A 27986-nucleotide genomic window follows, 5' to 3' on the forward strand; every position below is an offset into this window, starting at 1 on the left:
AATAAGTCATTGTCAGACGAAGACACTGTAACATCTTTATTTATGGGTTCATAAAGCTAGCATGCAAATGTCTCAGACGCCTCTTTTCACTGGTTTTGTCAAATACAGTATAAAAGAATACATTAATGCTGTGGGGGCTGTTGTATTACAAAAAGATACACTGCTGCATGCGACTTGACATTTTACAAGGGTCACATTCCTCTCCTCCATTATCCTTTTTGTTCGAGAAAGCAGCTCGCTTCAAGGAGATAAATAGCTTTTAGTTGCTGTGTTCAAGGACTTTTTTAAAAATGTATATTTATTTTCAACGGTTAAATTGTTGGATGCAGGTCTCAGTGGTTGTAACTGATAATCAAAGGCCCTAAATAGCTTAATGAGCTTAATTAACATAATTGATTTGTAGGCATGCATCCACCTGGTTTTCAAAGTCAGACGTTTGGGCTGCGTCTTTGATTCCTAATACTGAACGGCACACGATTCGGTATCACTGAATTGTTGACGTTGCCGTAGTGGAAATGGACACTGGGTTAGAGGACCTCGAGCTGAGAGAGTCTCAGAGGGAGTACCTGGACTTTCTGGATGATGATGTGAATTCTTTTTGATTTTACGTAATGGTTTATGGTTATGTAATGAATGAATGAATGCATTGAATGGCATTTTGTTTTTTGTCGTTTACAGCAAGACCAAGGCATTTATCATGAAAAGGTCAGGAGTATGGTGTCGGACGGCCAGTGTCGTCTTATTGTAAACATTAACGACCTGAGAAGAAAGAGTGAAAAAAGAGCTAAAGAGTAAGTACTTTATTTTATGTTTTATTCTTATTAATTTGATCCTTCCCACAATTGTGTTGTATGATAAAGTACATGATCTGATTAATGGTTTCTTTTCAATAGACTGCTAAATAATGCTTTTGCTGAGTTGGTGGCGTTCCAAAAAGCCCTAAAGGACCTTGTGGCGTCAATAGACACCACTTACTCTAAGCAGTTTGAAGAGTTCCACGTTGGTTTTGAGGGCAGCTTTGGGAACAAACATGTGTCTCCACGTACTCTAAGCGCACGCTTTCTGGGAAACCTTGTGTGTGTGGAAGGCATTGTGACCAAATGTATGTATAGGAGTATAATTTTATTTCTTTTTTTTTTGTAAATTATTATCACACATTTTGTTTTTAAGGCTTGTTGTGTGTTATATATTTGGGTTTATTATTATGCGTTGTCATTTTTAACTTGTAAATTTGTGATCTGCAGGTTCCTTAGTCAGGCCTAAAATTATGCGTAGTGTCCACTATTGTCCAGCCACTAAAAAAACCCTGGAACGAAAATACACCGATCTTACATCATTGGACGCTTTCCCTTCCAGTGCCATTTATCCTACTAAAGTGAGTTATATTTGTGCATGGGTCATATATCTAAAAAGGAGAAAAAAAAAAAAAAAGTATGTATGAATGACATTCCTAGATCCTTCTTTTTTTGCTTGTCTGCGTTACGAATCATAAAATGTAATTTTGCATGTGTAGGATGAAGAAAACAATCCTCTGGAGACGGAGTTTGGGCTGTGCTGTTATAAGGACCACCAGACGCTGACCATTCAGGAGATGCCAGAGAAAGCCCCTGCTGGACAGCTGCCCCGCTCTGTCGACATCATTGCCAATGATGACCTCGTCGACCGGGTGAAACCAGGTGACCGTGTGCAGATTGTGGGGGTCTACCGTTGCTTGCCCGCGAAACAGGGCGGCTTCACCTCCGGGACCTTCAGGTGTGTATATTTGAACTCTTTCCTGAGATCAGGGCTGGAATGTCATGTCCTCGAATTAATCTGTGCTTCTCTGCAGAACGATCCTGTTGGCTAACAACGTGAAGCTTATGAGTAAAGAGATTGTGCCGACGTTCTCTGCGGATGATGTTGCCAAGATAAAGAAGTTCTGCAAAGCTCATGCCAAAGTAAGAAAAGGTGCAAACATATTTGACTGTGGTTTGATGAGCGGTTTATTTTTGTCTTTTATAAAACTGGTGCCAATGGTTTCTACGAGGTATTATGGTATGTGATGCTTTTGGGGCATGCAGCTCTACTCTTTTGCATATTTGCTGTGCAAGGTAAGAGTACTGCTTTGTTTTAGGACATCTTTGAGCAACTGAGCCGTTCGTTGGCTCCCAGTATCCATGGCCATGAGTACATAAAGAAGGCCATTCTGTGTCTGCTGTTGGGAGGCAATGAGACCAACCTGGAGAATGGAACTCGCATCAGAGGAGACATAAATATTCTGCTCATTGGTAAGGTTATAAATGTCATGATTTTGTAAAAACCTATATCACTTATCAAAAGGCTAGATTTCTGGTGCCATTTTTAGGTGATTTTATGGCCTGCTAATGTACATATTTCTCATCCTGTAATCTGTATCTGTCTTGCATGTTGAGGCTTAAAACATTTAATCAATGTAGATTAAATGTAATCTATATAATTATAAATATTTGTTTCTAATTGATAGAATAAATTACATGTATACTAATATTTAAAGTGTTTTTAATGTGTAATTGTTGTAATTCTGTGGTGGTGTTTTTTTTCTTTTTCTCTTTACATTTTAGATGTAATCTTTATAAATGTTATTCATACAAAGTCTTCATCTTGTCATTTTTGGACCTATGCAAAGAAAAACTAAACATTTGACTGAATTCAGGTGATCCTTCAGTAGCAAAGTCTCAGTTGCTGCGATATGTTTTGTTCACGGCACCAAGAGCAATTCCCACCACTGGACGAGGCTCATCTGGAGTTGGTCTGACAGCTGCAGTCACAACTGATCAGGAGACAGGTAACACTTGACATGATGACAAGCATTAAGCTTTAATATTAGTGTGAGTGTTATTTTATTCTCTGGCTAATCCAGGTGAGCGTCGTTTGGAGGCAGGAGCCATGGTACTCGCTGACAGAGGTGTGGTGTGCATTGATGAATTTGATAAGATGTCTGACATGGACCGAACAGCCATCCATGAGGTGATGGAGCAGGGTAGAGTCACCATTTCCAAAGCTGGGATTCAGGCACGGCTTAATGCTCGCTGCAGTGTGTTAGCTGCTGCCAACCCAGTGTATGGAAGGGTAAAGGCTGACTGTATTTGCTTTGGGGAGGTTTTTAATTTTTTTTTTCCTCTATTAATCCTTGTGCGTCCTCCACCCAGTATGACCAGTATAAGACCCCAATGGAGAACATTGGGCTTCAGGATTCCTTGCTTTCCCGATTTGATCTGCTCTTCATAGTTCTGGATCAGATGGATCCAGACAGTGATCGGGAGATCTCTGAGCATGTGCTGCGTATGCATCGCTACAGAGCTCCGGGAGAGCCGGAGGGAGCAGGTGAGGCTGACATCTGCTGGTCAAAGCACAAATAGTTTTGTGAAAGACTAGTGGTTGAAGTTATGTTTTAGGTGGTAGACTAAGCAACAGCTCTCATTCTGTCATGTCTGTATCAACAGCAATGCCACTGGGGAGTACGGTAGATGTGTTTGCCACTGAGGACCCGAACATCACAGAAGCAGCCGAGCAGGAGTTACAGATCTATGAGAAAAAAGACACTGTTCTGCATGGCCACAGAAAGAAAAGGTTTCTTCATATTGATTTAATATCTTATTCTTTCTTTAGAAAGAAACCCATTAGATTACTGGCTATGATTTACCCTTCTGTGAAATTTTTTTATAAGGGAGAAGATTGTTACCATGGAGTTCATCAGGAAGTATATCCATGTGGCTAAGCTGGTGAAGCCAGTCCTGACACAGGAGGCATCGGACTACATAGCAGAGGAGTATTCCCGACTCCGGAGCCATGACCAAGTCAACAGTGACTCAGCCAGGGTCCGTAGAGCTCTTTAAAGAGTAAAATCTTAGGTGCTTATGATTTAGACTGACTGTATCCATTCCCACAGACGATGCCTGTGACCGCTCGAGCTCTGGAGACCATGATTCGATTGTCTACAGCTCACGCCAAGGCCCGCATGAGTAAAACCATTGATCTGGGAGATGCAGAAGCTGCCCTTGAACTCATGCAGTTTGCTTATTTCAAAAAGGCATGCGATCATTTACATCCAGAACTGATACCGTTATTTGGTGTCTTTTGTGTCTAATGTAATTTTGGCTTGACTCTGTAGATTCTGGAGAAGGATAAGAAGAGGAAGGTGCCTGAGGACTCTGAGATGGATGTTTCTCAGAGCCAAGAAACGGAGAGTCAAAGGAGCCTAAGGTGAGTGTCACAGGGAGGTTAACCCTACAGTTAAGGATGTTTTGAAGTGGCAGGTGTGAGCTGAATATGTCTACAGGAAGCGTTCTCGCATCTCTAAAGATGTTGATGATGATGTGGAAATGACCCAAGAAGGAGAGGACTCTGACCCTTACAATTTCACAGAAGATGAAAACAGTAGGACAACTCGCTCACTTTGAGAGAGATCTATCTCAAAGTGAGCAAATATTTATTTATTGTATTCTTTTCTTCAGCGAGCTATGCTTAAAGCAGTTCTGTCCATTGCTTTTGCAAAGGTCAATTTCACAAAAACAAATTAACTGTCAAATTGTAATATTTTGAAAATTTATGACATTGTCTTAAATATGGTGGTGCTGCTGATAGCTCAGCCAAGTCAGAAGAACAAGCCAGCATCCCAGAGAAGTAGTCAAAGGAAGAAGGCTGACATCAGTCAGGACAGGTACAACAGTGTCCTCCTTTATTTTTAGATAATTCTGGACTGTGCCAATACTGAGTGAATACCATACTAAACATTAGATATGGAGACTGATTTATTAACAGTGTGACCCATTTGACTTGTTTAGATTGAAAGTCTTCAAGGCAGCTCTACTGAAGGCCTTTAAAGTGACCCGGTCTCAGTCTGTGGCAGTGCCTGATCTTCTACCTCACGTTAACAAAGGCCAGGATGAGGAGTTTGACCAGAATGAGATCAACCTTTTACTTGAACGCATGCAGGATGACAACCAGGTCATGGTCTCAGAGAATGTGGTGTTTCTCATCTAGAGGAGTGCCAATGGACAGTTGCATCTTTTTCAGGAATGTAAATTACATTGCAACTATTTATAATATGCCAGCACGTTGTTACACTAACATACCACTAATAAACCATGTGAGCAATAATGGTTAAGTACTTTAAGTGCATTTATTTATTTTTTTACATTTAATCATTTAGCCATACTTCTATCCAAAGCTACTTACAAATGAAGAAAAAGAAAATGTACTAGTCATCTAGTAATAGTAGTTTCTTGACAACAGTACAGCAGTTTTTATCAGCTGTATAATTTTTCTTTTTCGTTAGTTCATTTTGGGACCAGAGAAAGACGTGTGATGATTCAGCAATGAAGACTCAATCTGACAAATTCTGGAAAAAAATTCTCCATTTAAGGGCTTCATTATATATCCTGTGACGTCATGGAAATCTTCTAGTCCACTGTCCTTTTAAATGGACATTTGAGTTTCTGTAAGAGAGAAATCAGTTTATTGGGAGTTACTGTACTGTTTAATAATGGTACAATTATCTAGTGTGGGAGGAGAAAACTGGTATATGGAAACATACAACCATCCGTCCTCTCTGGTTCAATCTCTCGGTTTCTTTCCATCAGTCGTCTCCTCCGCATGTAGAACATTGCGGCCACAGAAAGACCCAGGAATACGGTAGCTGCCAAAAAAACACTTATTGCCACTGTTGCTGTAGAGCTTCCAATGGTGTCATCAATCTCTAATCGCAAGTCTCTGATTTCTGGTCTCCTCCTCTGAGTCTCCAAAAGTCCAGTCACATCTATTATTGAAGTTAATAGTTAAAACTCTTGTCATATTCATAAGAATGTCACCGGTATGTAAATAAAAATGGCAAACCTTCAAGAGATAGGAGGAAGATGGCATCATCTCCTTTAATGAAGCTTCGACTCTTCAGACGATCATGTGTGATGTAACTGCTGGTACCAGAACCGGGGCCCCGGTAGAATTTACTGCCATCTGTGTCAGTGACTAGACTGCCTACTTTTCGTGGGTCGTCCCAGAAATACTCGACATTACCCATGGCTGCACAAAAAGAGAAGATACTACTACTAAAACATGTTTCATTGAGTTTAAACTCTGCATAATCTGCAACCAAGTATGTGCTTTGCATTAATGACTCATTAAAAATGTCTCCCCAACTCTTTGTTTGTAACTTACAGTCAGTGGAGGTCTTGGCTGGATCTGTAGTGATCATCCTAATGTTGTTCATGCGGTGTTGGATGTCTGGATTCTGGTCCATCAGCTCCATGGATGCCTGACGCCATGGACACGGCCATTGGAGGTTGTCATCATTGGGTCCAGAGGTCAGGTGGAGGTAGATTGCCATTTTATCTGGACTATCCTTCAAGCCATTAATGTACAAACCAATCTGAAACGAGTAACCATCTGGGGAAAGGAAGCGCGGGCTGTAGGTTTTGGAACCGGCAGGGGTCGTAGCGAGAAGACTGGTAAAATCACGAATGCGCCAAGTGTATTGAGGACACTGGGTCTCTGAGAGGTTGATGTCGTCCAGAGACAGACCACCCTTTGATGTGTCTCTTCCTTTAACTCCTTCAAACACAACTCTGAATTTATCAGAGACATCTAGTGTAACATGGTATATTTCCCAGGAGCCTTGAAGTCCACCTAGGTACAAATATTACATGTTACCCATAGGCTAAAAGGATTTATCTGTGTTTTAAATGTTTTTTTAAAGATGTATTACCACTGATCTTCTGAATGAGTCTCAGGGCTCCAGTGGGGTTTTCAGCAGTGTATTCACGAACCCAGATGTTCAGCTGGTCATCAACCCCCCCACTGTTGTAGTGATAGAACTGCAGGCATTGGGAGTGTCTTTTAGGGTAAAAGAGACGACTTTCCAGGTAAGCAGTGTCACCCTGGGTTCCTGTGGCTGTGCTGAAATGCATGAAGAACCCAACCCCTGTGGAAACATTTAGATGATCGGTATAAAGCCAGCCTTCTTGCTTTTTGCACTTGGAGTTTATAGGTCATTTTGCATGCTATAAAAATCCTTGACAAGAAATGTCTAGAGAAGGTCAAAGAATATTTTCTAGTATCAGTACGTTTATCATGAAGACTAAAGTGCCACCATAATATCATAAAACAGTTATCAGTGCAGGATTGCGGACTATTAATTTTTACACAGAGGTGATATAACAATAAACGGACAAAATTAAACAAACAGTCTTCCATGTGACACCGGCCTTTTTAAAGAACCAAACCTAAAAGACCTCTTTAGAAACCAAAGTAACTGACGAATTCAAGTCTTAGAAATATTTGCTTTGTGAAAAAGTTTAATATTGCACACATGACTCTTGTGCTTGATGTGACTCAATCCATTTGCCTGAATATGCCTACCTCCCTATATAGTAGGTGAAAAACAATATGTGAAAAAAGTCTGAATTCAAAAGTGTTTGAATTCATAGTAAAAGTTTGATGAAGCTTTACTATCCTTTAGGGCCACAGGAAAAGATTTGTGAATAGCTTTGATGGGACAGTGGAAAGATAGTGGATGTAATAACTCTTTACACTTACCAGTAAATTTGATCTAAACAGTTTGCTAATTTGGGTGCATCATAACCAAATATATTTGTGTGGACTTGGAATTTGGACCAATGAGATTTCACAATGGGCATGAATTTAAAGAAATTAAAACATGATTGCCAAGTTCACATCTCATTTGCAAGTTTTATTTCTAGCGATACTGAGATTAAAAAATCACAATGTCATTGTAATTGAATGCAAAAATTGATTGAATCCTGCTTTTGTGATTAGGGAAGTTTGTACCTTGACATTGACCCAGGTTGGTGTAGTCCGTCTGTGGACCACCCTCAACTGTTTGGACACGAGCCCACTTGGCATTTCCACCATCACCCTGGATCATACCACAGATATTTGGCTCCTCAAAGTGGCAAGTGTCCAGAAAAGTTGAGGCTGTAGCTGGAAGAATTTATTATTTTTTTTTAGGAGTGGGTGAGTGAGAGAAGCAAAGTAGATGAACAAGCAGTCCTTATCTTATCAGTCAAACTAATGTCAATATTTATACAAAAATAATGGATCATTAGAGTCTTCCACAAAGTGCTTAACCATAAACTTACTACAATTGTATAGCCGGTTCAGTTTGAGCAGGTCACTGTCACTAAACTCCAAGCGTTGACCAATCACATCCAAGAATTCTGGTATTTTGGTAACAATGGTTGGCTTGTTGGCTTTGCTGAAGGATGTCTTACTGTAGTGCATGACTGAACCGTAATCATAAGGCACGCCGAGAGAGCTTGACACTGTTTCATCATATGAATTAAAGTTGTGCTCTTTACCTGAGTGAGAAACAAACGGCAAAACAGTTAATAAGCTAATGGGTGTATATTTATATGAAATTATATAGATGTTAGGAAGCGTGTATTTAAGAATTCAATGTTTACCCTCTTGAATCTGGTCCCACACGATGGTAACGTAGTCGTCTCTGTCAGATCTGGACTGCTCGTGCCAGAAACCCAGCGCATGCAGAAACTCATGCTCCACTGTTCCTAAACGATCGCAGTTTGCACCAATTGAAAGCTCTTGTTTCCCCATTTGGCGATTCCCCACCTTTGAGTAACATCTGATTGATTGTAAAAACATCATCAGTCAATGCAAGAAAAGTCCCAATGTTTGCACATGTCTGATAAGGTCTAACATGTTGATACTAGTCTAATTTAGAAAAAATGTAACTTACATTTTTAATAAGTAAAAAAAAAAAAAAACACAATTTTAACTTATATTGCCATGCTGATGTATTTTAAGTTTTCTTACCCACTGCCTTTAAATGCGAAAATGTAGTTTGGCTCTCCATCCCAAGCTTTGAAGTCAATACAGGTCTTGAGTCTGTACTGTTCAAATGCTTTCAGTATCACACCTTTGGCATTGATTTCTATTAAAGAGAGAGGGAGAGAGCACAGTGAGTGAGCAATTTGGAGCATATGTTAAGTTTGAATAACTGAATTGAATCAATTATTATATATTCACAGACCGAGGCTGCTGTCTAGGACGTACGGTACAGTCGTCGGCCAGCGATACTCTTCACCCAGAATAGTGTTTCTGCCTTCTCCCTGTTAAATATAAATCAAACATGAATTTAGCTTATTTGTAACCCTGTAACTTTCTTTTTATTTGTTTAAAAAAACTTTACTAGTTGTTTGTGATGTTTAGCACTTGAACATTTACTCTAACTGTATTTGCACACGAGTTTGAGGTTACTGTTGACATTTTCTGAAAGTCAAGAATATCGTATAATTTTTTTTAAGCTTCAGAAATGCAGTACTCTGTGGAAGGTGGCACAGGAATTTGCTCAAATAAAACACTGACCTCCTCTATCAGAATGTCTCCTTCCACCAGATCAAGTCCTGCCGCTGTTGAAAGAGACCGCAGTTAATGCAAAACTCTTATAGAAATTATGCTACAGATTTATTTGATATTACTGATATTAATATTTTTTTTCACAAACCTTCATTGATATCAAATATATCTTGGTCTTTTCCATTATCAACATCAATCTCTGTATTGCCTACCAAAAAAAGCACAGTATGCAAAATCATTACATGTCATACAAATACATTGATATATCAAAATGAATTAAGGCTTACCTGTGAGTGAAGATGTTGGCTTTGGGGGAAAAATTCAATATTAATGATAAGCGTCAAAGGTGCAAATTGCAAGCTACCATACTGTATAACCTGCTATTATATAATAACCACAAACTATCTAGTCATAAAACTCATTCTTCAAAACGTCTTTAAAAAGCAATTACATTGTACCATAACAACAACTGTGTTAGTTTTGCTATAACATTTGCTTTTGTTTAGCGCAATATTCTACACTCACCAAAGACAGAGCTGTGGCGCATACACACAGAATCAGCAATATATGGAGAGACGCCATGAGAACTTCACTCCGGTCTCTTCACAACATCAGTGCATTGTGTATTAACCAATTTATAGAACAAAACAGCTTAGTCTGCAATGATAAGAGTCTGTACCTGATAGTATATGATTTATTACACCAGTTGTCAACGTGATATTATTAGACATCATAAACGTAATTATTGACAATGATTTGGCTACCATTTAGAAGGCGTTTAAAGGAACAGTTCACCCAACATAAATAGAGACTTTGAGACCTGAAGCATGGCAGAAAAGGTAAAGCAATGTGAGAAAACAGTCAGTTCCACGTTAAGTTCAGCAGAAGCCGCTCTTAAAGAATAGCATTCAAAAACATGATAACACAACTGCTGATGTACATTAATGAAACAACTGCTTTAAGTATTCATCTATATTTAATTTCAAGATTAGTGTTTGATCACTTTTTATTTCTATATATTTCCTAATTGCTGTGGGGCACAGGAAGCTAAATATAGCGTTTATTATAATGGGTTTATGTGAAAGTAGTTTTACATTCGCTTAAACTTGATATTTTTAAGTCTAATAAATGCTCTCAGTTATATTGTAATGTTAAATGGCTAGTCAATGATTAAATATTAGGAAGAGAAAAAACAAGACACATCAGATATTGGTATCAGTGATGCTTGCCTTCAGCCATAAAAAAGATGCCCCATGCGCCTGGCCGATCTGTTACAGGAGTGAGAAAAATATAAAATATCTCCCAGGGTTTGAAATTTTTGATATCAACAAGCTTAAAAAAGCGTGCCCTGTCAGAGTTGAGCTATATGACTTGTCACTAATTACCGCATATACCGTTGATATTTTCTGCCATTTTATAGACGAAAGATATATTTATATATATAGACTAGGCTATGATTGAAAATTGTCAAATAATTAAACAGTTTGGATGCAACAGTTATTATGAACGTTAAATTGAAAAATTGCGTGCGCTCGCGATGACGTACTCACCTAAGCGACGGCACGATTCTCGTTATAGTTGCTATGGCGACACGTGTTATGAATTCTGACTGAATTTACAAACACTTGAACCCATCGCTATCTGTTGGTTTGTGAGACGAGACGACATTTGAGGAGTATTTCTGTGCAGATCGTGTGCTTTCTGAAGCTCATCGGAGGATTCCCGAGAAGACTTTTATTTCAGACGGAGATCAACGGATATTTAATTGTTTTATTTGTTAAAGAACTAACTTAACCTTATTTCTGTGGACAGTTTTGCTCTCGTATTATTTGTAGTTTGTCATCTTATTTTATTTATTATTTACTTTGTTTTATTTTATTTTTATTATATATATTTTTTATTTATTTAATTTTCTTTCTTTTTTCTTTTCAAAAAGAGCTTTATTTGTCTAACTTTTCTTCTGTTTTCTTGTTTGGAGGAGTTTAGGGGAGGTTGTCAATGGCTCACATGGATGAAAGACGAGGTAAAGTTACTTGTTTTAATTGATCATTTTAGGCTATTCGTATGTTATGGTATATGTATTGTTTGACTAAATATTGGGAAGTTCATTTATTGTTTCCCCCAGTAAAGTGATTGTGTGTATTTTATTCTGTCAAAAAAGTGATAATGTTTTCTTCTCTGTCACAATTATAATGCTCTGAGCTACTTATTAGTTTAAAGAAATAAGATGACAGATTTGATGTGACCCCTGTATTGATCACTATTAATAAAGCAGTATGAATGTTTTTTGAATATTTCAGCCTCAGGCCGCTCCAGATCCAGGAGTGCTGCTTTCTCCCAGACGGCTGCTCAGGAGGACGGGGGACGAGGAGCCCCAGAGCAGCCCCTGAGCCAAGAGCTACCAGGATACATCGCACCTCTGCCTTCTGACTTGGCTGTTTCTGTGTCCACAGACCAGCCTCACAGGAAGAGGAAGCGGCAGAGCGGCAGTCAGGAGGAGGAACGGCCGTCCACCTCAAACAGAAGACCAGCCAAACGCTCCCGCAGAGGTCAGAATATTAGTAAGATGTTGACTTAATAGAAAGTGCTCTGTTAGTGTTTGCTCTTAAAGACATTTCTTGTGATCTTGTGTGTTTCAGAAGCGTACGCGAAGGGTCCATTGCTGGGGCGAGGTGGATTCGGCTCGGTGCATGCTGGGATACGCAGATCTGATAGACTGCCAGTAAGACATTTCCTTCCCTGCTTCGCTCGAACAGCTTTTAGAAATGTCGATATCAATGAATGCTTGATTTACTGCGGTTTATCTGTTCACAGGTTGCCATCAAATACGTTTCTAAAAGCAGGACGTCTGAGAAGCTGAACGTTGTGAGTTCAGTGTGAATCTGTTGTTCTGCTCCATCTTCGTTCGGCTCTGGATATAATGGATCGTTTGTCTCTGCAGGAAGGTCAGGGTCAGCTGCCGCTGGAAGTGGCATTGATGACCCTGGTCAATTCGGCTCCTGCCTGCCCAAACATCCTGCAGCTGCTGGAGTGGTTCGACCATCGCAGACGCTACACCATGATCCTGGAGCGTCCCGTACCTTGCCAAGATCTCCAGAGTTTCTGTGAGGAGAACGGATATCTGGAGGAGAGTCTGGCTAAGAAAGTCCTTCTGCAGCTGATCGGTGCTCTGAAACACTGCGAGAGCCGCGGGGTCCTGCACCGGGACGTCAAGCCGGAAAACCTGCTGATCTGCACAGAGACTCATGACATCAAGCTGCTGGACTTCGGCTGTGGAGATCTGCTGCAAGACTCGGCCTACAAACACTTTGCAGGTTGCTTTGATCTCACCGCAGGGGTCTTTTAGTGAAAGGGAAGGTTTTGATTGGCTTTGTCGTGTCTCTCAGGCTCTCTTGCATACGCCCCTCCTGAGTGGTTTTGGAAGCACCGCTATGACGCAGGACCGGCTACGGTTTGGTCAGTGGGGGTGACGCTCTACAGCATCCTGTGCGGCTGTTTCCCCTTCAGAGGAGCACGGAGGGTCACCTCCAGAAGCACACTGCTCTTCCCTAGAGAGCTGTCTTCAGGCAAGAGACAGAAATCGTGTCCAGATCCAGGTGAGGTGTGTGCTTTCGTGTTGCTGAAGACTGTGTTGTGTGTAACAGAGTGCCGTCAGCTGATTGGCTGGTGTCTCAGTGTATCACCATCAGACCGGCCCAGTTTAGACGACATTGAGAGCCACCCCTGGTTACACTCAACAGGTGGCCAGTGACACACACTTATCTGAATCACAGCAGCCACGGCTGGACTGTGTTGTTAGGATCGGTTTAGGTAACTGCTTTTGACTGTTTGCATAGGGAGAGCGGGAGAGACACAGGAAGTGCAGGGAACAGCTTCCTGATCACCTTCAAAAAGAGCATCGTGGACCGATGGCCTCCACGCATTGAGTTGTGTTTATCGGCTTCAGTCTGTGATTAGAGTAGAAAAAATAGTATTGTGTGTAAATAAGCAAAAGGGAAACAGACTGAGGCGCTACACAGATTGTAAATATAATTCATATTTAACACTTATTACATGTAATAGACATGTAAAACTTTTCATAAAAGCAACTTTCAGTAGGTTTGCAAAAGGAGTGTTTATAAATTAGTTTCAATATTTTTTAATTATTATGTTAATTATGTTATTTTCATGATAAATATCATTTAAAAGATACATTTGATCTATTTGTGTAAAGTCTATACACTGTTTAAGGACCTTTTAGTGCAAATTAATATGAAGTAGAAATAAATAAATAGCAGGTTTGAAATGATCTTGCGTAGTTTTTTCTCAGATTTCTAAGTTCACGAATCACAATTCTGTTTTTATGGACAAATTATTGTACAAGAGTTTATTGGAACAATATGGCAATACGGTGTACGGTCAGTTTCATTGTGTCAGCTTCACTGGCACGGTCACCCTGAAAAAAGAAAGAGTTAAGAAAGGAATGATGGAAGAACAAAAAGAGAGAGAGAATGATTCTGCAGCCGCTGGATGGAGAAATACAGATAAGAAGCTTCAGTGTTACTGAGCTTGAGGCAATATCACACTGAAATGTCATGATGAGACACGCTCAGACCTTGTTATTAGGCTCACATTCATGAGAACTGTTGCTCTGTTACAGGACCTGTGTTACGAGGTTGTGACCAGCAGGTGTCAGTCTGTCCTTCAGCGTCCGTGTCCAATAAAGACCTGGATTCCAGACCAGAATCACTGCTGTCAGGTACTGATATATACATGTATTCGAGAAAAACTGTTCTTTTCTAATGCTATTTCCACCCATTTTAAATTCTTATCCAAAGAAAGGTTACATTTTTGTAACTAAATCAAAATATTTTAGATTTTTGGTAGATTTTATTTTGATTGTTTGCTTTTATTTTGAAATAATACATGTAGAGAGATAGAGAGGATGAAAAAAATTTCATATATTGTAATTGAGATCTTTGAGACCTTTAATATCAATTTAGTCTTTTTTTTTTTTCATCCATTTCGAATATGTCTCATATTGTTACTACAGAAACATCCAATACAGATCTTTTCAAAGCAGCTTCACATTATAATAGACAGGAAAAGGTTAATCTTGTAAAAATCCATGAATTATGACACAAACACAAATTTAGTGAAGCACCTCTATAGAAGACAATAGTAAGAGAGAGAATCGCCGGATAAAAAAAAATCACAGTCTCTTTTCCCTTCTTACAAACATGTAGCTAGATTTGTAGAGGTCGCTGGATGTCAATGTGTGTAAAATCAGACACGCTCTCTTAGTGTTGTAAATATAATTATCCACTGATTTCTAGTTGTGTCCTCTTACCATATGACCCCTTTAAATAACAAAAAATATGTTTTACAAATGAAACTAACTGCCAGTGGTGGCAAGTTACTGCTTTTATCACTGAATCATTCATTCAATTGATTCATGTGAACGGCTGATTCATTCAGGTGTCTGTCTTATTCTGATTTACATTGTTTTGAATGAACCACTATGAAATATTACTCAATGCTGCAAGGCCCGCATGAGTAAAACCATTGATCTGGGAGATGCAGAAGCTGCCCTTGAACTCATGCAGTTTGCTTATTTCAAAAAGGCATGCGATCATTTACATCCAGAACTGATATCATTATTCAGTGTCTTTTGTGTCTAATGTAATTTTGGCTTGACTCTGTAGATTCTGGAGAAGGATAAGAAGAGGAAGGTGCCTGAGAACTCTGAGATGGATGTCTCTCAGAGCCAGGAAACAGAGAGTCAAAGGAGCCTAAGGTGAGTGTGAAAGGACTCTCACCCTTATGGTTTCACAGAAGATGAACTCATTTCAAAAGTCAACTCATTTACTTTGATTTCTCAGCAAACTTTGCATGGTTCTGTTCTGTTCAAAGTCAGTTAGAAGATATTAAGCAGGCAGTCTACTAATACCCTAATAAGTTGACATGTAGTTGAATAATTACTTACTGTTAGTAGAATGTCTAAAGTGAACTATCGAAATAAAGCGTCATAAATGCTTTACCTTGATGGTGTATGGATTTTGGATTGATGTAGAAGTAATTTAAAGCAGCTTAAAGGCAAATGCTTTCATTGTTATTTATTTATTTGCTTTTTATTTTGCATTTACATTTATTCATTTAGCAGATGGTTTTATCCAAAGCAACTTGCAAATGAGGAATACAAGATGAAATTCATCTTAAGGAGGCAATGTCCCTAAAGAATACTTTTTATTCATGATTCAGACACAATCTGGCAAGATTTCTTTTTTCTGTCTCTCTCAGTTGGGGCTTCATGATGTGTCTCTCAGTCTTTTAGTCCATGCTCCTTTTAAAAGGAAAACTGGCGTTCTGCAAGAGAAAATCCAGTTTAATGTGAGCAGTTTTGAAAAGGTTACTTTAGAAATTCTATTCTCAATAGAATTTGGGAAATCATTCATATGTAAAAATATACAGATAACCACTTTGTAAGTGTTATCATATAACTTTTTTCATATAACATTTTCCTTAGTAACTGTAACAGATTACGGTAAAAATTTTTTTTAATTAAATTCAGTAATTCCTTTGCATGCACTGTAGGCTTAACTAGAGAGTTACTGATCATTAGGGATGGCTCGGTACGTGTAACAAACTGTACTGATCACAGGGCAAATTCCAAGTGGAATCGATCATCTCTTTGTCGTTGGAGTCTTGGAGACTTTGGTTTTATTATTGCTAGCATAACTGCGAATCTACTGTACTGCGTTGTCATGGGAACATCCCAGCTGAAGATAATAAGGAAATTACGTCTCTCCTTTTGCCAATGCATTCCAAACGACTAAATAAGGGCACACACATGCCCTGTTCAGTCCAGAGTCCCCGCTTCAAATCATTTTTTTGAATTTCCCCCGTGAACTGTACAGTACATCTCTTTACATTTAATAATGAATTATAGTACAATTTTCAAGTATGGGAGAAAGAAACTGGTATGTGGATACATACAGCCATCTGTCTCCTCTGCATCATAGTCATCAATCTCTAACCCCAGCTCTCTGAAGTTTGGTCTCTTGGTCTTCAGTCCAGTCACATCTATTGATGAAGTTGAAATGTAAAGCTCTTGTTATGTTTCATTAAGAATTTAAGAATATAATTGTCATGCCCCTGGACTGTGATGTTGTGTTTTCTTCCCTCATGTGTCTTCCTTGCCCTTATTTGGTCTTTCCTGTTACTGTCCTCATTCTTGTGATTATTAGTTAATTAGTCCCCACCTGTGTTTGCCTACTTATAAAAGACCTATATCTTTACATTCATTCAGTTTGTCCCTTGTTTTTGTCTGTGATTAATGTAAATGTTGTTTGTGTGTTGAAGCCTTTTTGAATCAGCATTTTGTATATTCCTGCATCTAGCTGTTAACTACATCCATGTCATGTTACAGTAATATATTAAGAATTTCAGTGGTATTGAATAAGAACTGCAAACCTTCAAGGGAGAGGAGGAAGATGACATCATTTCCTTTAATAAAGCTTCGACTCTTCAGGCGATCCTGCGTGATGTATTCAGTGGTGTTGTAACCTGGCCCCCGATAGTATTTACTGCCATTTGCGTCAGTGACTAGACTGCCTACTTTTTGTGGATTGTCCCATAAATAAACTCTACCCATGGCTGCACAAAGAAAGAAGATACTATTTATAAAACACTTTAAAGTCAACATAATCTGTATTTAGCACATCAGCATTAATGGCTCATAAAAATGACATTGTATCTTACAGTCACTGGATACTATTTGTGAAAAAAAAAAAAACATTTGTGACCTGGGCTGGCAAAAAAAGAGCAAAGTTTCAAAAATGGGTTATTTTTCACATTTCACTTTCTCCATTAAAAGGCCTTCAAAATGATGAATGGTTGGAACATTGTGGGTATTAATTTGGAAGTAAGGGTTCACAGATCCAAATACAAGGGGGAGAAGTCTCATGTTACGTTTGTCACAAATGCAGATGGCAACATCCTAGATCAACACTGTTCATGTATCACAGGGTACAATTAAATTAATTTACATTTAACCAGTATAATATAAAGAGACAGGGAAATGTAGACCTTTATTTATGTGTTTTGTACAAGATGCGAGAATAGTCCTCCGTTTAGGTGTGTACATAAGCATGGACTTACTAACTTTAACGTTAGCTAGTTTTAGCCAGAGATACCCTACTGAAGCACAAGATTACACATTAACATTCAGCTCGAGCAGAATGAGAAACCTAATGAGAGTGTGACAATTTATGTTTTTTTGTTTTTATTGTTATTGTGGGTGAATGCTTAGGGAAATGTTGCTCAGTTTGGCGTGGGTTCATGATAGAATGAAATAAATTACATTGTCTATCTTCTCTGGATATTTGGAATTAGTGTTACCAGTAGGCTATGCCAGGCACGTTTACATTTTTGAAGCATAAACCCCATAAAAATTATGCCTTTTTTGGATTTTCCAATGTTTCTCTATATGGTGCTGAAACCTACAGATGACTTCTGCTCCCTGTGCAACTCATACTCAGCTACTAGTGCTTCATTTGCATTAGAGGGGGCTTAGCAGTAGGTCAGTTCTAAGAAAAGTCTAGATCTTCTTTTCTTGAAAACAATTAATATATTAATAATCACAATATAGCTATATTTATTTTCGGCTTGTTATTGTACACAGCCTATTACAACACAAGCAGTTCAGTCAAGAGCAGCTAGTGATTCCCTCTTTTTTTTTAATTAACAGTTAGCTATGAGATAGGCGGCCTTCATATTAAGGATATGTTATATCTTATACGTTCGCAGATGATATATGTTCAGTTACGCAGGTGATTCATCTGCAATACTGAACCCGATATTGAGTGACAGTGATCTAAGACTCTTTGTGTTAACTGCCACTCCACTCCAACTGTCACTCCAAAGAACCGGCTTTACAGACGAAATGGCCATAATATATTGTGCAATGTATTGCCTAGGCCTTTTTTTTCCAAGTAGCTCAAAATCAGCCTATGCACATTCTGACTCATTTTGCCAGCATAAGTCACAATTTATAGACTTTTTAAAAAATAATCTGTAACAAAGTATCTGTATTTATCACATCGGCATTGATAGCTCATAAAAATGACTAATATTTATAAGTTTGTGTCTTACAGTTAGTGGTAGTCTTGGTTGGATCTGTAGTGATCATCTTAATGTTGTTCATGCGATGTTGGATGTCTGGATTCTGGTCCATCAGCTCCATGGATGCCTGACGCCACGGACACGGCCATTTAAGATTTTTGTCTTTGGGTCCAGAGGTCAAGTGGAAGTTGATTGCCAATTTTTTTTTATGCTTCAAGCCATTAATTTGCAAACCAATCTGAAACGAGTAACCATCTGGGGAAAGGAAGCGGGGGCTGTATTTTATGAAACCAGCAGGGGTCGTAGCGAGAAGCCTGTTAAAATCACGAATGCGCCAAGTGTGTTGAGGACACTTGGTCTCTGAGAGGTTGATGTCGTCCAGAGACAGACCACCCTTTGATAGTTTTCTTCCTTTAACTCCTTCAAACACTACTCTGAATTTATGAGAGACATTTAGCGTAACATGGTATAGTTCCCAGGAGCCTTGAAGTCCACCTAGATTGTAGAATAGTAGATTTTATAAGTTACTCGTAGGCTAAAATGATTTATCTATAAGTGTTTTAAACATTAAGATTTATTACCACTGATCTTCTGAATGAGTCTCAGGGCTCCAGTGGGTTTTTCAGCAGTGTATTCACGAACCCAGATGTTCAGCTGGTCATCAACCCCCCCACTGTTGTAGTGATAGAATTGCAGGCATTGGGAGTGTCTTTTAGGGTAAAAGAGACGACTTTCCAGGTAAGCCTTGTTACCCTTGCTTCCTGTGGCTGTGCTGAAATGCATGAAGAACCCAACCCCTGTGGAAGTATAAACTTTTTTTAGATAATAGGCCATTAAGCCAGTGTTCTTCTTCAGTGTATAGTTTAAAGAGGATTTTGTATGTCATATTCAATCCTTGACAAGAATTGCTGCTTGGTCAGGATCATTTTTGATGCACAGGGTACCCCTTTTTCATTGTGCAGTTTCTTTGTTGCTTTAAATAATAATCTATTGGTGTTAACATGCCTTATGTTAGTTTTGGTTGTGAAATGCTATTAGCTCTTGTATGGCTCTTGATCGATTGTGTCATTTTACTGGACAGGAGTCTTCTTGGCATAAAGAGATGGTTATATGTATGTTTTCAGAAGGACTTGGAATGCACTACAACTTGTTCGTAATGCATATCTGAAAGTTATGTTAAAGAGGTACTGTGTGTATCAAAAAGTGTCCTGAGGGGTCCTGACCAAGTGGCAATAAGTGACAACTTGTGTGTGAGAATGTGCTGGTTGGGTTGAATCCTGTTTTTGTGGTTGGGATGTTCCCACCTTGACATTGACCCAGATTGGTGTAGTCACTCTTTGGACCGCCCCTTACTCTTTTTACACGAGCCCACTTGGCATTTCCACCATTACCCTGGATCATACCACAGATATTTGGCTGCTCAAACTGGCAAGAGTCCAGAAAAGTTGAGGATGTAGCTGGAAGAATTACGAAAAAGGTTAAGGAGAAGGTGAGTGAGAGAAAACAAAGTATTAGTTGATGCAAAAACATGCAGTTTTATCTTATCACTCAATCTATTGTCGATATATTTATAAAAAATAATGTATGATCATTGGAGTCTTCCACAGAAAGTGTTAAATTATAAACTTACTACACTTGTATAGCCGGTTCAGCTTGAGCAGGTCACTGTCACTGAACTCCAAGCGTTGACCAATCACATCCATGAATTCTGGTATTTTGGTAACAATGGTTGGCTTACTGCCTTTGCTGAAGTATGTTTTACCATAGTGCAGGACTGAACCGTAATCATAAGGCACGCCAAGAGAGCTTGACTCCCTTTCAATATGTAATTTAAAGTTGCTCTTATGAACTAAGTAAGAAACAAACCACAAAACAGTTCATGAGCAAACTAGTTTGCATTTAATATTAGTATATTTATAGATTTTAGGAGTTTACCAAGAGATAATGATGTTATTACCCTCTTGAATCTGATCCCACACAATGGTAACGTAGTCGTCTCGGTCAGATCTGGACTGCTCATGCCAGAATCCCAGCGCATGCAGAAACTCATGCTCCACTGTTGCTAAACTGTCACAGTTTGTACCAATTGATAACTCTTGCTTCCCCATGTGTCGATTTCCTACCTTTGAGTAACATCTGATGAAACAGAATAACATCACCTTTCCATTACCCTGAATTTTTTTTTTTTTGCAAAAATATATCCACTACATCCCAATGTTTTCACATGCCTGAAACAGTCTAACATGCTTATTTGCCTAAAATAAAGTCATGCCTAAAACACATGGAAAATGCTAGGCACGCCACTTTCTCCTATCTGGAGCAGAGACAAAGCTAGGAGCCACAATGTTGCGGACAATGCTGGGACTTTCCAGCATGGAGGCATAGTGAAAGCCCTCCAGGGTGGCGCAATCATAGTGGAAGCCCTCCAGGGCCCACCAGGGTGGAGCAATGGGTCAGGGTAGAGCAGGCGGGACTGCAGTAGAGAGCATTGAAAGGTTAACAACAGCCTCTGCAGCTGGGACAGTACAATCTGCAAGTTTACCGGTGGCTTCCATAGTTGTGATTGGGCAGGGTAAAAGTTAATCAGTGGCTTCCATAGCCATGACAGGGCATGACAAGAACTCAGGAGCGACCTTCATAGCCATGACAGGGCGAGACTAGGAATTAGGGACAGCCTCCATAGCTGTGACAGGGCAGGGCGAAGATTTAAAGGCGGCCTCCATGGCCATGACAGGGCAGGTCAAAGACTCAGGGACATCCTCCAAGGCCGTGACAGGGCAGGGCGAGGATTCAAAGGCTGCAGAAAAGTGTGCAGCCCACATGCTCAAGATGGCAATTACCATTACAGGGAGCACTGAAGATAAGGGGACAGTCTCAGACATGGCCTGTGCTGCAGCCCTGGGAAAGCTCACTGCATGCACCCAAAATGAACACAATGCCCCGGGGTACACTGGTGAGGCTTCTGTGAAGGCTGAGGATAGTGGCTTAATCTCCATCAGGGCTAAGGCCTCTGGTATCGCATCTATCTTGTGCTGTGGCTATGGTTCTGGGTTGGTGGCCATCTTGAGACCAGATTCTGAACTGGCAGCCAACTTGTGCCAGGCTCTGGATAATCCGATGAGACGTGGCGTGGCTCTGAATGACCAGACGAAACGTGACATGGCTCTGGATTATCGGTGATGAGGTGACCTGACTGGTGAAAAGCAGTAGCTTGACTTGGCTTGTGAAGATCACCTGTGACTTGACATGACTTGCAAAGATCTTAAAGTGAACATTTTTAAAGTGTAAAATTAGCGTGTTTTAGGGCAACGATGTTTAACAAGTCTACAAAAACAGATAAGAACACTTTATAGAGAAAGGCTATTGTCTGTTTATTTTAAAAAAAATTTTTTATACTTTTTTTTGGCTTATATATTTAAGCCATTAGTTACTAAGAGTTTTTCCTAGCAACAGAATTATTAGTTTGGTTCGTAATCACTTTTAAGATAAGACTCCTAGTTCTCTTTAAGCTAAATTAGGAGCTCTCTGAGGGGATTCTTAGAATCTTTAAGAATATGGGCCCTGAATACCAGAGACAACATTACTACAATAGACTACATCAGTGGTTCCCAATTCTAGTTCCCAAAACACCAACAATAAAAAATATTTAGTAGGTTTTTATTTTGAAAAATAAGAGTGAAATCCATTCACATAAATGTAAATACAATTTTGATTATTACATAATGTGTGAAGATTAGTTTGAATGTGTGTAATGGTTTGAAGTTCTCTTACCCCTTGCCTTTAAATACAAAAATGTAGTTTGTCTCTCTACTCCAGGGTTTGAAGTCAATACAGGTCTTGAGTCTGAATTGCTCGAACGCTTTTAGTATCACACCTTTGGCATTGATGTCTAAAAAATATTTGAAGCATTTATTAAGTTAGAATTACAATGTAGGGTACAGGTTAAAGCATAAATTAAACGTAAAAAATGATCAATTATTATATATTCACAGACCGAGGCTGCTGTCTAGGACGTACGGTACAGTCGTCGGCCAGCGATACTTTTCACCCAAAATAGTGTTTCTGTCTTCACCCTGTTAAATATATTTTATTATGTTTATGTTTGTGATGTTTAGTGTATTGTATTGTATTTATGCATTAGTTTGACCTCCTGGGGTTAATGTTGACATTTTCTAGGATGTCATAAAAAACGACTGACCTCATTCATCAGAATGTCTCCTTCCACCAGGTCAAGTCCTGCCGCTGTTGAACGAGACAGCAGTTAATGCATAAATCTTATAGAAATTATGACATGATATTAATGTTTCCACAAACCTTGATTTATATCAAATATATCCTGGTCTTTTCCATCATCCTCCTCAATATCTGTATCGCCTAAAAAAGGTCAAGTTCAGTACATAGTATATAAATAAAAACGAGACAGATGTGATTATATTAAAAATATTTGATTGTTATGACTCACCTGTGAGTGAAGATGTTGGCTTTGAAAAAAAACAGTGATACGTTAAGTGTCAAAGGTGATAATTTCCATTAACAATGTATTATAGTGCAAGCTTTGATGTTGTATGCAATAACCACAACCAAACACAAATCAGTCTTGAACAAGGTTAATTGTATTTTAATATAACAAACTATTCCACTGTTTGTGGAAAGTGGCATGAGACATTTGTTCAAAGAAAACTCTGACCTCATTCACCAGAATGTCTCCTTCCTCCAAATCAAGTCCTGCCGCTGTTGACGAAGACAGCAGTTAATGCAAAACTCTTATAGAAATTATGCTACAGATTTAAGACATGATATTATCATTTCCACAAACCTTCATTTATATCAAATATATCCTGGTCTTTGCCATTACCCTCATCAATCTCTGTATTGCCAAAATAGGTCAAATTCAGAACATATATATAAAAATATACGTGAAACAGATATGATTATATTAAAATGACATGCTTGTTATGACTCACCTGTGAGTGAAGATGTTGGCTTTGAAAGAAAACAGTGATACGTTAAGTGTCAAAGGTGATAATTTACATTAACAAACGTGCAATCTTTGATGTTGTATGAAATAACCACAAACTATCACAAATTAACCTTAAACAAGATTAATTATATTTTAATATAACAAACTATTCCACTGTTTGTGGAAAGTGGCATGAGAATTTGTTCAAAGAAAACACTGACCTCCTCTATCAGAATGTCTCCTTCCTCCAGGTCAAGTCCTGCCGCTGTTGAAAGAGACAGCAGTTAATGCAAAACTCTTATAGAAACTATAACATGACATTAATGTTTCCACAAACCTTCATTGATATCAAATATATCCTGGTCTTTTCCATCATCCTCATCAACATCTGTATTGTCTAAATTCAGAACATGTTATATATTTTAAATTTTTATTTCATTTTATAAAAATGATTTGATTGTTATGACTCACCTGTGAGTAAAGATGTTGGCTTTGAAAGAAAACAGTGATACAGTAAGTGTTAAAGGTGCACTGTAAAAATGACTGTGATTTTAACAGGAAAAAAATTAAAATGCTACAGTAAAAACCTGTTAAATAGTTAACGGTAAATTCCTGTAAAATTTACAGGGAATTACCTGCATTGCATTTCAAATTTTGATTGAATTTGATGTATTTTTTTAAAAACATTATGTTTTTTTTTGTTGTGTGAATAGTGAATAGAATTACAGTATTTAATTGTAAGTTTGTACTGCCAATTTTTCACCATAAATATTACAGATTATTATTATTTTTATTTTTTTACATTGTACCCTTTTCCATCAACAAACTATTATAGTGTAAGCTTTGATGTTGTATGAAATAACCACAAACTATCACAAATTAACCTTAAACAAGATTAATTATATTTTAATATAACAAACTATTCCACTGTTTGTGGAAAGTGGCATGAGACATTTGTTCAAAGAAAACTCTGACCTCATTCACCAGAATGTCTCCTTCCTCCAGATCAAGTCCTGCCGCTGTTGAAGAAGACAGCAGTTAATGCAAAACTGTCATGCTACAAAAAATGTTGCTACAAATTTAAGACCTATTAATGTTCTCACAAACCTTCATTTATATCAAAAATATCCTGGTCTTTTCCATCGTCCTCATCAACCTCTGTTTTTTAATGGTCAAAAGTCATTCAGCATATAGAATCATTAAATCATGTGACTACATTGTTATAATAAAATGATGTGATTATGACTAACCTGTGAGTGAAGATCTTGGCTTTAAATGAAAACATTTTCAGTGATCATGTGTCAAAGGTGCACATTTACATCAACAAACTATTACAGTTATAGGCTATGATATTGTATAACCTGCTTTCATATAATAACCACAAACTATTTAGTCATAAAAATCTTTTAGTATTGAAAAAAGCTATTACATTTTTCTATAACAACAGCTGTTAGTTTTGTTACAACATATGACCATTTGCTTTTGTTCAGCACAATATTAATAATAATAATAATATTTTTAATATATTTTTTTCTGTAACATCTGAATTCATCACTCACCAAACACAGAGCTGTGGCGCATACACACAGAGTCAGCAATATATGGAGAGACGCCATGAGAACTTCACTCCGGTCTCTTCACAACATCAGTGCATTTTATAAAATTATACACTTTTATTACTGAACATTTATGGTTTATTACCCTAATGGGCAACTTGATATTATTAGATGTGGTAAAAGTAATTGCTGATAATGATTTGGCTAAAGTTTAAAGCAACAGTTCATCTAAACTGAATATTTGCTGAAGATTTACTCACCCTTGTTATGGAAAAATGTTTCCAACTCTTATTGTGAGGCAATAAAATGCGGGGTTTATTCTTGCAAGAAGGTCAGACAATCATACAGAGCATCTGCAGAATATGTGACAAAGAGGAACACTTCGACTCAGTATTTATATCCCAATCAAACCTGGATGTTTCTGTCTCATCCAATCATAATGCACACATAATATATGTGCCCTTTTAGGGTATCTGTCTATTTTTCGTCAGGGTTAACGTTGCGCTTCCTGCTCGTTCATGGCACGCTGCATGGATGGGAAGGGAGTTTTCGCACAGAACAGAATCGAAAATGATCCTAGTATTGACGATAGTGGTCCTGACAGAACTGATATAATGCTGAAATTAAAGCTATTAAAGGACTGAAATCTGTTTTGTACCTTTGGAATACATTGATAACCACCAAGAGCAGGTGTTGAAGAGAAAGTCACGTGATTAACCAAAGCCCATCACAAGCAACCTTAAAATAGTAACATATATAGAAGGTGCACAGTGTCATTCACACAAACACTAGACTCGTTAAACATGCAATTAACAGTAATTTAACAACATTAGATGTAGCATACAACCCTAATAACATTACTGATAAGATTAAGAAAAATAAAATAAAAATAAATAAAATTAAGAAAAAACTGTTATTTTTAAAGAAAAAAAACAATGCAGGGAATACTGAGAATGTAAATTTACAGTTTTCTCCCTTTAAATTTTACAGCAATTTACCGTTAACCATTTAATAGGTTCTTACTATAGCATTTTTAGGGTTTAGGATCAGGATGCTATGTATTTAAGCATTAAGCATTATATGGTCAACCATCCGGATATCTAGCATTTTAATTGACCAGTACTGAAAACATACCATCATTAACTAAAAGGTAAATGTATTTATGTTTTTTGTCATATGTGAGTCCCAGACACCTCTACATTAGCAAATTAAGACGAGAAATGGTTTCTTTGTTATTAACTTGAACTAGTACTAAATATTGTGGGCCAAATCTCGCAAATCATCCTAATTTTTGAGCATCTGTGTATACATCATCATTTGGTGATGTATACACATTATTTTCTTCATTTTGCTCTCCATTGCCGCTTCTCCTCCATTGTTGCAAAGGTCTGCACGTATGAAATTTAATCAGTGAGTTCAATCATTAGGCAATAATCTGCAAGACTCTTTTACTGCCACAGGTTTAGCCACTTGGACTGAATAGTGAGACTGCAATGACCCAGACAAAAGCACATCAAGTTCTGTAGTTACTTCATAGCCCACCTTGTTTCTGCCTGTCTCAGGATCTCTAGAGGCTGAACCCCTCAACAAAAAGCATTATTTCAGCATTGTCAAAGGGGGTCTCACTGAGGTCTAGCCATGGCTTGCAAACAGCTTCAAGCACAGTTACACAGCAAAGTTCTTCTTCCTCCCCCTCTGTTGCAAGGTTCAACACAGAGCGGCATTTCACTGTCACTTTTGGCTTTTTAAGCAATACAGTGGTGCCTTATCCAGCGAGCAGTAGACAGATTCAAAGATGTCTGTTTCAGCAGAATCAGTGACACAGCATGCGAAACCAGCGGTGAGACATCAGCGTAACCAACGTCAAGCCATTATGTCTTTTTCTGCAGATGCTACTGTCTGCTGTCTTTCGGCAGCTACAGGATTTAATTTGTGAGAAAAATAAGCCACTGGTCTCGAATCGCACTCATGGTCCTGCAACCGCGCAGATATCATACTGCCTTTTCTTTCATCCACAGTCTACGTAAACGTATGTCGCATCAGGCTGAATTTTCAAACTTACGAAGACAATTCTTGCTTTCTTAGTCCATTTCACTTTGTCATGAGACTGCAAACTCTTCCCATGAGTCAGTGCGCTCAGAGGGGCTTCTAGGATTGCGTAATTTGGGACGAATGTGCAACAATAGGAACGCATTTCCAAGATTGAAAATAGTTTAATTATAGCTGTTTTTTAATGCGCTCAACCTGTTTTGCAGACAGTGACTTAATGACGTGCACCAAAAATGTTTTATGAGTTTCTGCAGTCAAATGCTGCAGCAGTTTTCCCACTGCTCTTTTGTTGGGCTGCATACCATCAAGTCACCAGTGTACTCGGGTGGTGCCAGGTGTCACGAGTAATGGTTCTAGACTCCTTCTGAAGACACTTGAGACAATATTAGCGCATTAGGTGCATGCTTTATGCAGAGGTTGTGCTGTTATCACGACAAGTTTAGTTCCTTTCATTAAACTCTCATATGGAGCCGCTTTGCTCAGGCTTTCATGCTACTTGTACAATAAACAACTTCCACTGATCTGCATAGATTAAATCCAGACTGAACATCTCCCCACTCCTTTCAAATCATTTCTACACCGTTAAAAATGTCTGTAGAAAATACAGTATTACTCGAAGCTGTTTGCCAGTAACTTACTGTAGTTTAAAATGTATGTTATTTACTGGCAACAGTTTGTTTACAGACAAACGAACATTAAGATGTCTCTATATTTACAGGAAAAGTTAAATAAAATAACAGCCTCGTGCAAAGCATTTCTGGGAACGAATATCAGAAAAAAACAGAAAAAGGTTGATGAGGATTTCCGGTTCCCAGAATGCTATGTATGAGGCTGTTTTTAATAGTTTTTTTTTATTATTATTATGTTTTATTCATGTTTGAACAAACTGTTGCCAATAAATTTGAGAAAAATAAATCTACAGTAAGTTACTGGCAACCAGCTGCATAATTACAGGAAATTTTTTGCAA

At 38.4% G+C, this 27986-nt stretch overlaps 2 protein-coding genes across 16 annotated transcripts; one reads left to right on the forward strand and one right to left on the reverse strand.

Annotated features, from left to right (window-relative positions):
- Positions 1–5209, forward strand: mcm3l (MCM3 minichromosome maintenance deficient 3 (S. cerevisiae), like). The gene is made up of 17 exons (XM_043220107.1): positions 1–587; positions 679–791; positions 894–1102; positions 1245–1375; positions 1514–1752; positions 1829–1937; positions 2114–2267; positions 2672–2803; positions 2879–3087; positions 3168–3342; positions 3462–3588; positions 3686–3836; positions 3908–4048; positions 4130–4221; positions 4298–4395; positions 4603–4678; positions 4803–5209. Exons 1-17 carry the CDS (start codon positions 516–518, stop codon positions 4999–5001), a joined length of 2427 nt encoding a protein of 808 aa, XP_043076042.1. The 5' UTR covers positions 1–515; the 3' UTR covers positions 5002–5209.
- mep1ba (meprin A subunit beta a) lies at positions 5122–25338 on the reverse strand. 15 transcript variants are annotated; one of them, XM_043220092.1, is made up of 27 exons: positions 25230–25338; positions 24973–25048; positions 24664–24682; positions 24521–24571; positions 24389–24432; positions 23885–23903; positions 23751–23810; positions 23635–23678; positions 23418–23436; positions 23270–23320; positions 23141–23184; positions 22916–22934; positions 22768–22827; positions 22652–22695; positions 9639–9657; positions 9500–9559; positions 9361–9404; positions 9026–9104; positions 8809–8926; positions 8439–8617; positions 8115–8333; positions 7804–7956; positions 6722–6937; positions 6175–6642; positions 5854–6039; positions 5555–5776; positions 5122–5456 (listed from the first exon to the last, which is right to left on the reverse strand). In XM_043220092.1, coding segments are annotated over exons 2-27 (2496 nt in total). In that variant the 5' UTR covers positions 25030–25048; positions 25230–25338; the 3' UTR covers positions 5122–5454. The 15 variants fall into 15 exon arrangements, with proteins under 15 accessions (XP_043076027.1, XP_043076032.1, XP_043076028.1 ...); XM_043220097.1 differs by lacking the exons at positions 23635–23678; positions 23751–23810; positions 23885–23903; XM_043220093.1 differs by lacking the exons at positions 23270–23320; positions 23418–23436; positions 23635–23678.
- Positions 25339–27986: the final 2648 nt, after the last annotated feature.

The sequence above is a fragment of the Puntigrus tetrazona genome, chromosome 20 (genome assembly GCF_018831695.1).
Source record: "Puntigrus tetrazona isolate hp1 chromosome 20, ASM1883169v1, whole genome shotgun sequence".
Taxonomy (NCBI): Eukaryota; Metazoa; Chordata; class Actinopteri; order Cypriniformes; family Cyprinidae; genus Puntigrus; species Puntigrus tetrazona.